Source organism: Tenrec ecaudatus, chromosome 16 (genome assembly GCF_050624435.1).
Source record: "Tenrec ecaudatus isolate mTenEca1 chromosome 16, mTenEca1.hap1, whole genome shotgun sequence".
Taxonomy (NCBI): Eukaryota; Metazoa; Chordata; class Mammalia; order Afrosoricida; family Tenrecidae; genus Tenrec; species Tenrec ecaudatus.
The window spans coordinates 59,180,712-59,192,578 of record NC_134545.1 but is presented as its reverse complement, the minus strand read 5'-3'; the positions used below and the strand labels follow the sequence as shown (position 1 = coordinate 59,192,578).

At 44.4% G+C, this 11,867-nt stretch overlaps 1 protein-coding gene across 1 annotated transcript; it reads left to right on the top strand.

Moving 5' to 3' along the window:
* Window positions 1-6,114: 6,114 nt before the first annotated feature.
* ADO (2-aminoethanethiol dioxygenase) lies at window positions 6,115-10,609 on the top strand. The gene has a single exon (XM_075533660.1). It carries the CDS (start codon window positions 6,632-6,634, stop codon window positions 7,436-7,438), a length of 807 nt encoding a protein of 268 aa, XP_075389775.1. The 5' UTR covers window positions 6,115-6,631; the 3' UTR covers window positions 7,439-10,609.
* Window positions 10,610-11,867: the final 1,258 nt, after the last annotated feature.

The window sequence follows — 11,867 nt, the reverse complement described above, 5'->3', positions numbered from 1 at the left end:
AAATTATCCCTTGAGGTCACCTTTTAACTAAATAGCAGATGGCTTCATAAAATACATTTTGTTGTCAGATCAGTTCTAACTCGTAACGACCCTATGTGCAACAGAACAAAACACTACCGGATCCTGCGCCATCTTCACCATCATTTCCACATTTGAGTCTACTGTTGCAGCCCTGTGCCAATGCATCTCACTCTTCCCCTTTTCCGTGGCTTCTAATTTACCTAGCATGACGCTCCTCTCCAGGGACCGATCCCTCTTGAGGTTATGTGCAAAGTATGTAAGACAAAGTCTTGTAAGCTTTGCTTCTAAGAAATGTCTGGCTGTACTTCTTCAAACACAGATTAATCCTTCTGGCAGTCTTGGGTATGTTTAGCATTCTTCACCAACACCATAATTCAAAGGCATCATTCTTCTTTGGTATTCCTTATGAACTGCCCAGCTTTCCAATGAATATGAAGTTATTAAAAACACCATGACTTGAGTCATGTGCACGTTAATCTTCCAAGTGACTTTGCTTTTTAACATTTTAAAGAGGTTAGGGGTTATTTGTTTTTTAAAGAGGGCAGATTTTATAGCAATATACTGTTTGATTTCTTGACTGCTGCTCCCATGGATGTTGATTGTAGAGGCAAGTAAAACGAAACCCTTGACAACCTTAACATTATCTCTATTTACCATGATGTTGCTTATTGGTCTATTTGTCAGGATATGTATTCTTTTGTTGAGGTGTAATGTATATTGAATGTTATAATAATTGATTTTCTTCAGTAAATGCTTCAAGTCCTCCTCACCGTCAGAAAGCAAAGTTGTGTGATCTATCAAAGGTTGTTAATAAACCTTCCTCCAATCCTGAGACGAGGTTCTTCTTCACAGTCTATTTTCTCAGATTATTTGTTCAGTATACAGATTAAATAAGTATGGTAAAAGAACACAATCCTGACACACACCTTTCCTGATTTTAAACCATGTAGTGTCTACTTGTTTTGTTGAAATAACTGCCTCTTGGTCTATATACAGATTCCATACGAGAAGAATTGAATATTCTGGAATTCTAATTCTTCACAGTGCTTTTCATACTCATGGTCCACTCAGCTGAACGCCTTTGCATAGTCAATGGAACACAGTGTATTCTGGTATTCTCTGTGTTCACTCAAAAGTCATTTGATATTAACAATGATAACCCTCTTCTGGAATTTCTGCCAATACACTGTTGCAATCAAATTTCAATTATTTTCAACAAAAACCTAAGTAAGGAACTCTTAAAAATCTACCTCTATGCAATCAAATTATCAAAATTTACTCCAAAGGAAAAATGTGCAGTTAAGGATGCAAAGTGACTAGAGTACTGGAGATGATACAACTAGAAAGTATGAATGGAAAGTGATGACACTGTGAAAAAAATGTAACCAATATCACTGAATGACTTAAGCATAAATGGTTAAATGGGAGCTTAATTTACTGTGAAAAATTTCACCATAAATGTAGTATTACTAAAAAAAAAAAATCCCAAAAGATCAAATCAACTCTTTAACCCAGGCTCTCCTAAGGTTTCTCACCCCTTATTTAAAATCAACCACACCCCTCTCCGTGGCCTAGGACAGTACTGGTGGGGGGTAGCTCGCTCACCTTTTAGGCTTAACCCTCAATTTCCATTCTGGTGAATTCTCCTGGCTCATAGGCATCGCCCATCAGTCAATGCCTACACTGTAATGATGCTGAGTATGGTCCCAGTGGAGTTTGTTAATATAGACTAGTGGCCTGGTGATCTAAATGTCAACCAAGGAAAACTCCATGGATCACAATTGATCATGAGGCTTGTGTAGGACCAGGCAGCATCATGTTCTCTTGTGCACAGGGTAGGTGCCAAATCCACAGCTGCCACAACCATGACACCAAGGCCGACAAGGTCTTACAAAATTTGGCCTTTGCTTACCTCTTCAACTTCATCTACTCCAAGATCTCTCAAATACATAATACAGTCTAACTTGACAGGTCTCTCCATCCTTTGCCCTAATCACACCAAGCTCCCTACCACATGGTTAAAAGTGTTTGTATTTGATATTCTGTTGAACATTACTGCTACTTCCTGGAGGTGGAATGCTCTATCCATTTCATTTTTTTTCCATAGCTGACACCTTAATATCATGAATGGCTAACATGTCATCTTCTGGTCACCCCTACTAATCCAATCTAGAGTAACATACATAAAAATCACACCATCCAATCATCCTGTTTTATTGTTTTTATAACGTTCGTGTCTGTTGAAATCATGATGCTCATTTATGTGTCCTTGTGTGACCCCCCCGTTCCACTCTCACCACCAACTTGAAGCTGGTTGGGAGTGTAGCTCTTTGTGAGTGTAGATCTTGTCTCCTTGTTCCACAATGAATACCCAGAGCCTAGAACATGTGGTACCCAGGAGATACTCACTAGTCAGAAGATGCTAGATTCCGTCTATCCCAAACTTAGTCTACCACCAAGAAATGCCAAATCTGGACATCTAGAAATCCAAACAGATCTGTTATTAAAATCTATGTCTTATGGAATATCTATCTCCCACTCATTATGGATTTGCCTAGCACTTTTTCATCACTATTTCCCTTATTATTCTTTTCTGCTCACAATAGCAGAAATAAAAACAGAATAAAGGACATTAAAAAAAAAAACTCAGCCAGCATTTCCTACCAAGAGTGGGGAAGGTAGCCAAATAAAGCCCTTCTTAAGGGCAAAAACCTTCAGGGTCATTCATTAGCGCAGGTCTGATGGGCAACATCAAAATGAACTATACAGGTAGCCAGGCTATGTCCTAAAAGAGCACCATGTATCCTGTGGATTCTCAGCAATTCTCAGTAACTTTCATGGGGAAAAGATTCGTACGCATGAGGTCTCCAGTGAGACCTGGGGGCCTTTGGGTGCTTCCAACAAACACACCTAAGTGATTCTGATGCTGGTGGCTAGATTTTGGAAACCTTAGTTTACAAAGATGAATAGAAAAAGCCAAGGGAAGGTATTATAGATGATCCAACCATCACCCAAACCTGACGCTGATTCTCAACACAAAGCAAATGTCAGTATTTGCTGAATTTTAAATTCAATAGGTATTTTTAAAATCTTTTTACTTTAGTCGAGCTATAAAAATAGCTACTTTTTATCGTGCAAGAGCCGTGGTGGCAAAACAGTTAAGAGCCTGGCTGTTAATCAAACGTCAGGTCATTTGAACCTACCAGCTACTTAGCAGGAGAAAAGACCGGGTGATCTGCTTCCATAAAGATTATTAATAATGATCATAAAGATTACAATCACGGAGGAGGTGAAGCAGAAGCTAGACAGGTTTTTAACTTTAGTGAAGGGGAAGAGAGAATTCTACAAGAGGCAAAAGAGAAATCACAGGATGGCAGGACCAGCTATTAGGTTTGATAACGTTGTTGGATGCAAAATTATCTAAAATGTAATACCCAAACTAATCCACAAAAAAAATTTTTTTAAGGAGTATTGCCAGGAAAAACTTAAAGCACAGATCTACTCTATGTGATCTAGGTCACAATAAGCACCTAATAACTTATGGAGCACTGACCATGTTGTAGATGCTATTATTAGTGATTTACATATGCATTATTGCATTTCAGAGAGGAAAAAAACTGTGACTCAGTGAAGTAAGCAAACAAAGCTATCAAGGAGTGACAAATCCGAGTATCAAACAGCTCTGTTATTAAAATATGTGCCCAATGGAGGCTGCACCTCCCACTAATTACATATTATTAGAAATAAAACCGATAAACAAAAATAAAGATTTGCAAATAAAGGAAGTGGGTTTTTTCTTTAAATAACTATATGGCAATGGGAACCTCTGAAAAAGAATCAATCTTGTGTCGATTTCTAAAACAAGTAATCAGAATCAAGAAGTTTCAATGGTACAATGGCTATAGCGCTGGGCTGCTAAAAGGTCAGTGATTTGAAGAAGCCTATCAACTCATGAGATCAAAGAACTGTTGAATTCCTCCTGTAAAAATAATAGCCTAAGGAAACGCTATAGGACAGTTCTTCTCTCCCCTATATGGTCACTATAAGATCGATTTGATGGCATCAGCAACAATAATAACTGAATATCACCGGAATATTAAGAGCTGATCCATTATTGACAGAACTAGCAGTGGATGGCAAATGGAGTGATGATAAAGAATTACTTGGGAAGCATCTTAAAAATAAAAATTCAAGGCCTCACTCCAGTTCTTCTGAAGCAAAATCTCTGGTCTGTGCCTCAGAAATTTGTTTCATAAGATTTTTTATGGGCATCCCTTGAATATCCTGAATTCTGTATCATCGATATCCTAATCCTAGCATTTTACATATGCATACATTGAAGGTATAAAAGGTCAGACTCAAGAGATTACAGTTTGTGACATAGTAGACTGGAAACATATCCTGACTCCCCACTTGTTGCTTTTTATCATTCAGGCTGCTTTTTTGTAAAATGGCACTTATTTCTGCTCTGCAGCTTATGCTCTATTATCCTATATCTCTCATCTGCAAATTTGGAAGTATAAAGTGTCTACCTCTTAAGAGTCACTGTGGAGATTAAGCAGTAGATTCCTAATAATGCACTTAAACACAGTGCATGGCATACAGTAAGTACTCATTAGCTGTGTCCATAGCCCATTAAAACCAAAGCCTGCTTATTTTAACTGAAGATTTACTGAACCAGACCATTTTAAAAAGAAGAATGCACATTTTGCTTTAGAAACCCAAGAGACCTTTTAACTCGGGGCTAAATTTAAAGTCATGGTACCAGATATTTTATTCTGAATGGGTCCTGTTGAGCTATGCCAACAGTTAGATCAACCACACAAAGAAGGTAATGGCCCCAAACTTGTCAAATACTCCCACTTTAGCACGCTTCATGGTCATTTTAGGATGACCAGAAACTACATGTTTTAGACAGTCCCTTTCCCATAACCAGTATTTCTTAGGCAAGTTAATGGTTGGTAACCACAAGCATATAGAATCCATGAGAATCCCGTGAAAGGTAGAAAGATTAGGGATAAAAGGGGTTGTCTCCACTGAATGCCCAAAGGGCTTGGAAAGAAGTCAGGCACACATTAGACACCTAGGGGGACAATCCAAGGTTGGACATTCACAGGTGAGGGTCCACCTGGGCACACACACACTAAGCACCTGTACCATAACATCACACATGTATCTGAACTCAGTCACTAAGATGGACCTGTAAATACCCTCAACCATGTTCCCCATCCTGCCCCCTGCCCCCCAGGTGGAGATAAAAACCCAACTGAGGGGAGACTGCTCTCTTTCAGAGAGGAGGGCAGGATCTCTCCGGTGTCCCCAGTTCGCACAGGAATGCCCTCTCAGAGCTCCCACTTTTTTTTTTTTTTTTGTTTTGTTCAGGGACTCCTCTTCGGTTCTGTGGACTCCCCTTTTCAGCCATTTTTCCGCATGGATTTTCGTGCTTCCAAGCGACCATTTTCTGTCACGAACTTTCCCACAGCCTCCACCATGCGGCCTTGCATGCTTTCCAGAGAGAGCTTGTCCTATCTGAGACTGTATTACCCAAAACTTTCCTTCCCCTCATAAAAGTTACTTGATGCGGTACATTCTTTCGGCGTTGAGAAGAACCGAGGAAAACCACCCCAGAAGCCTAACACAAGCAAACGGCCTCGCAAGTCCTCCCTCCCAGAAGAAACTATCGTGAGTTGTAACCCGAAGAGCAGTGTTACCTCACCCTGAAATAAACAACAGCTGCTTCCAGCTGTGCAGAATAACCGTGGGGATAATCAGGGAAGGCCGTGACTCCAGCAGCTCCTAACAGAAAATGAGGACACGGCAGTCCCTCAACCCCGACAGGCAGTGCCGCCTTCAGAGGAGAACGAGGAACTAAGGTGCATTCAACAGCCTCTTTCCCTGGCGTGAGGCCAAAAGAAGGCAACCTTGGATGACTGGTCAGGCCTGAGCGACACCAGAAGGCTAACGACCTTCCTGTCCTGATCCTAGTAACTGCCAAATACGGACACCACGCCACAACCCAGCTGCCGGAAGTGCGTCAACCAGCCTGAGGAGGATGCCGGGAGTTGTAGTTTAGCTACTTCTGGTGCACCCAATTTACCTTTTCCAGACAAGTGCGCCCACACATCTAGGACCACTAAAAAGAAGTTCGCCTGTGTCCAATATGTCTAATATTCTTTCTTCCATCCAGATGATAAAGGGAACTGTTAACGGAGTGCATGTGTACTACGGGACTACAAGTCCCAGCATGCTCTGCAGCGAGTCCTGAGCCGGGCCACCTTCCTCGCTGTGGGCCTCATGAATGGACTGTCGGGCGTAAGGCAAAGGCAGGCACCGTCCGCGCGTCCGCTACCTGCCGCCGGAGCGTGAGTGCGGGAGTGGGCCGTGCGCCTGCGCGCTCCTGGGGGAACGCGAGGCGGCGCTGAGCTGGTGCGGGCGCGTGGCTGCGGAGGTTGGCGGCGGCGGCGCCGCGCGCCCCACGGGCCGGTCGTTGGGGGGCTTCCCGCCTCGCTCCAGGCTGCGGGCAGCCGTGGCGGCCACCGGGGACCGCAAAGGTCGGAGGAAAGCGGGGAGCGGAGGGGGCCGGCCCCGGCACGCTGAGGAGCAGCAGAGTATGCCCCGAGACAACATGGCCTCCTTAATCCAGCGGATCGCCCGCCAGGCGTGCCTCACCTTCCGGGGCAGCGGGGGCGGCCGCGGCGCTTCCGACCGCAGCGCGGCGCCAGGCCGTGAGGCTGCCATGTCGCCGGGCTTCCCGGAGAACCTGAGCAAACTCAAGAGCCTGCTGACCCAGGTCCGCGCCGAGGACCTGAACATCGCGCCGCGCAAGGCCCAGCCGCTGCCGCCCAACCGGCCGCCGGTCACCTACATGCACATCTACGAGACGGACGGCTTCAGCCTCGGCGTGTTCCTGCTCAAGAGCGGCACGTCCATCCCGCTGCACGACCACCCGGGCATGCACGGCATGCTCAAGGTGCTCTACGGCACGGTGCGCATCAGCTGCATGGACAAGTTGGAGGCGGGCGGCGGGCAGCGGCCGTGGGCCCCTCCGCCTGAGCAGCAGTTCGAGCCGCCGCTGCAGGCCCGGGAGCGGGACGCCTTGAGGCCCGGGGTGCTGCGCTCGCGGGCCGAGTACACGGAGGCCAGCGGCCCCTGCGTCCTCACGCCGCACCGGGACAACCTGCACCAGATCGACGCCGTGGATGGACCCGCCGCCTTCCTGGACATCCTGGCCCCGCCCTACGACCCCGACGACGGCCGGGACTGCCACTATTACCGGGTGCTGGAGCCAGTCCGGCCCAAGGAGGCCACCGGCTCGGCTTCTGAGCTGCCCCGAGAGGTATGGCTCCTGGAGACCCCGCAAGCTGATGACTTCTGGTGCGAAGGGGAACCCTATCCAGGCCCCAAGGTCTTCCCGTGAAGCCGGCGCCTAGGAGCCGTGGCCCCAAGACGTGCCCATCCTGATCTGGACCAGGCTGCACGCAACCCACCACAAGGGCTTTCTTTCTACCCCCTGCTGTGACGTTGGATCTACTGGAATAGGCAGTAGCTGCTTCCTCGGGAGTCTTGGGAAGCGCGGGCGATTGGACTGCAGCCACCGGCACGGTTAAAGGGGCGGGGTAGGCGGGAAGGCTAGGTTGTTTCCTGGCTCTGTCACTGCCACCGGGGTTTTGATTTGGGGGAGGGGGTGGGCAAGGGGCTCTCTGAAGCGCTTCCAACCTAAAGCCATAATGAAAATGCCCTTCCTCTGTTCCCCACCCAAATAGAAACTCAAGTCAAACTATACACTAAATAGGGTTCCCCCCCACCCTTCTCAGGTAAATTGATTTTTTTCCCCTTCCCACTTAGGCCCTTTGTTTTAATTTATTGAGTGCATGAGCCAGTGGCTTGAATTATTTTTCAGTTCAAGTCATTGGTAAAAACTAGGTCCAAAAGAGCTGACCAGTAAATGCGAAGTCGTCTTGCCTATTCCTTGTGAAATTCAAATCCTCTTTCAAAGTTGGGGGATTCACCCTCATTACAACTATGCATGTAGAGGACAAGATTTCTTTCCTCTCCTACCCAGTAGCCACTTCTGGTGTACTCTAGCAGCATCTTAAGAAATTTCAGCACCTGTGTATACTTCAGTGACAAATGATATCTTAAAGCTTGTCTTTCCCATCAATCCGCAGATCTGTGAGTTGAGCAAATATGCTTCAGGTTCACCTTTAATGCAAAGACTCTATTATCCTCAAATGATGTTTTCTCTTTTTAAAGTTCTTTAAGAGGCTATAGGGTAATTCTGTTTTCTAACCCTAAGATTCAGAGATGCTGAATCGGTGATGCTTCCATACACCCGAATGTAAAACCCCTTAGCCAGCTGTGGAATTTGATAGCCCAATACTTCCAGTATTTCCTGCAAAAAATAAGTTGAGGGATGTTTCACATTGAGGGCCGATGGCTGCAGCAGTATTGTTGCTGGCAGTATTAGCTCAAACCCTCTAGCTGGAGAACTTGCGGGCTGGCCTCGTCCAACGTGCTTTTCTATGGGAAGAGAAGGCACAGATGGTTGAGGCCTGAAACTCGAGAATTAGCTCTGGTTGCACTCTTTCAGGAACCCAACTCGGAAGTAAGCACTTCCTACCCTCTCCTTGAAGTTAGCTGGTTTGTTATCTGTGACTACTTTTATTTTTGCCCTTTAAGTAGGCGGAGCAACCTCCCCTGGTTTACAAAGGTATTGACACCCATCTGCTTCAGGCCTTGGAGCCCTTACTGTCTCCCCCTTTTTACTATTTGTAGGATTTCCTTTTTCACAAAACTTCTAATGAAAACAAACTGTAGTAATAAACACATTAAAATTTGCCCAGCTGTCGTCTCAGCCCTCTTGATTGGCTTGCCCATGTGGCAATAGAGCCCTAATAACTCTAATACAATATTGGTGGGAAGCGTTTGGCCCTATAGGGACCTGTGATTTGCCTCTTTATGAACACTGGGTTACAAAGGCTGAGTGAAAGATTTACTCCCAACTTTTACAGTAGTGTGAATAAGCAAATTCTTCATTGACTTTTTTTTTTTAAACAAAGCTGATGCTTACTTAATGTGACACACAACTAACTTGCAAAATATGACACAGGCTTAATATGTGCCTAGTGCCAAGCATTTCCCCCGGGGTTGCTAAAAATGTATTACTGAACCTTCACATTCTGATCGGACTTAATGCCTTGGGCAGTCTGAAACAGTTCTTCCTGCCACTCAGTTTGAAATGTAATTCTTGTAATGAAAATGGTTTTCTCAGAAAAGAGTTCCCAAACTTAAAATGCCAGTTTTATTTATTATTTTTGTAGCATACTAATGAATGTGTAAGCTTATCAGTACCATGTCTATCTTTTTGAATTTCTATTATAGCAAAAAGTCATGAACTTAACCAAGGGATGATATTATTTATGTGTTATGCAACCTGGAGTACATTAAACTAACCTACCAAAAAAACCCTGACAATAGGAAAAAAATAAAGGAAGAACTGTTCCACATTTCAGTATGAAGAACATTTTAAAGTTCTCTGTCAGCAATTTGGAGATGGGGGAGGGGGAGAATCTAAGGTGCTTTTTAAAAGAATAGCAATTGGTTGCAGGCCAAAACCACACTATGGTCTGTAATTCAGCTCAGTAAGAATGCCGAAACTTTATACCTTCTGAGTAAGCCAGTGGAACATCAAATGGGCCTGTGTTAGTGAGCCACTAAAGGAAAAACTCCCGGTACAGAGACACACTTGTGCAGAGAAGCTTGCACCTCTGTGCATAAACTCTCCGTCCCCACTGACTTCGTGTGCTGCTATTGTGCTTCCCTCCTTCCTGCACTAGAGACTAAATCTCGGCAACAACTGGGATTAGTGAGCACAATGAGAGTAATCCAACTTTTCTGTTGAGTAACAAATGCAATAATTGCCTCTCATGGCTGAAAACTCATCTAAATACTTTGAAGGCTTTTTATTTTTCTGGTTATATTAATGACCAACTAGAGCAATGGAGGATCGTATTATACACCGACCTAATATACAAGATTTTTTACTAAGCCTGATTTTGCATTGATCGAGTTTCTACCCACTGCTGTTCACAAATGGAAACTGGTCTGCGTTTTAACAAATACGTGTTTTGTCAACAAGAGTGACTTCCCTGACATTTTTACACTAATAGTCCTTCACTTCTTCCAGAAGGCACACCTGTTCTGCCTTTTGCCTGGTCACTTTAGGAAGGACTCCTACAGAAGGACTGTCATCACGCATCTCTTCCCCATCATTCTGAATCCTGTGCTCCAGTTAAACTGCCCAAAGCAGCAGCAGTACATCTTTCTACGTCAGGGCTCAGCCAATTGCTGTTCCACTCGGGCCTGACAGTAGTGCTGCTCCGGAACCAGCTGATCTGAATTCGCAACTTGGGGCTGCCTCTAGAAGCCAACGAGATCACTTCCGGTGCACCGAGGTGCCTTCTATCAAAGAAGGAACCGTTTGTAAGTCCCACTTAGATACTTCCCCTTCAAACCCAGAGATGGTTCCATTTCCTGGGCAGAAATCATTCCGTGTACTTCTGGAAAATAAAGATATGTTTGAAATTGTTGAGAGGTAACTGTTATTTATCACAGAATGGAGGAGAAAAATCTTTATTGACGTGATGTCTACATTTTGCTTGTTGAAGGTCCACAGTCTGTACTCTGAGATCACGTTGTGCAAAGAGCCGGTGGCCTCAAAACTTGTGAAGTCCAAGCAATAATACAAATTTGGGGAGTTTATTTCCTTTGGAATAAGCTTTGAAACGTTGAAATAATGTTGGAAAGTATTGTCTGCCACGACCGGGGGTGGGGGGTGGGGGCGAACTATACTTAACCTAATAAACTAGTGTGAGGAAATTAATATTCCCATAATATCAAGGAATATTTTTTCTGTAGAATTTTTAAGGTGTTTTGTTTAATGCGTCATGCCATTATCTTGCAAACACCAACAGGCATAATACCTTGCCTGTAACTTTGATTGGCAACATTTTAGGCACTTGTTGATGCTGTCTCTCAAAACATGGTACTGGACTGCTAAAATGTCCATGCAACCATTTTTAAGTACGTAATTTGTCTTACTAAAGTATACAGTTGGCCTTGATTTTGTTAGCAGGTTACTGAAACTATAAAACTTGATTTATAGTTTTATAGGTGAAGAGTGACTTCTCTTAAACACTTGAAGAAGCCTTTCTTCTTCAATGCCATTCAGTCACTTTCAACTCAGCCACACTATAGGGCATGGAAGAACTGCCCTGTGGGCTTCGGAGGTGGTAAATCTACAGGCTCAGGTATCCTCGTCCTTGTCCTGTAGAGCAGCCGGTGAGTGCAGACCACTTACCTTGTGGCTAACAGCCCCACACAGGCTTTTATGCCACGGAGCTCTGTCTTGATGGCTGTCTTGAAAAACAAACAGAAAAACCTGTCAAGTTTGACTCTTAGCAACCCTATAGGACAGGCTAGAACTTCCCCTGTGGGTTTCCAAGATTGAAAGTCTTGATGTCAGTAGAAAGCCTCATCTTTTTCCCATAGAGCTGCTGGTTTCATACTGCTGACCTTGCTGTTAACAATCTAACTCAAAACCCACTATACCACCAGTGCCCCTTTTCCATATTTTAAATGTGAGCTGAACCATCTCTGAAGCATTGTGAATTTTTAAGAATTAGAAGTTACCTTTAAATAGACGCTCCCAGTAACAGCTGAAATACCCACCTCAGCAATGGCTATGTAAGAGATGAGAAGCAGGCAGATGTTTATATTACTGTATGTCTTAAATAAGGGGTGGAGAGTGGGGAGTTAGATACCTGAAACGGCTCCTGTTTCAAGCC

Bases quoted from the DNA above. Each gene is read 5' to 3' on its own strand.
- ADO (XM_075533660.1), top strand. From the start codon at position 6,632: ATGCCCCGAGACAACATGGCCTCCTTAATCCAGCGGATCGCCCGCCAG.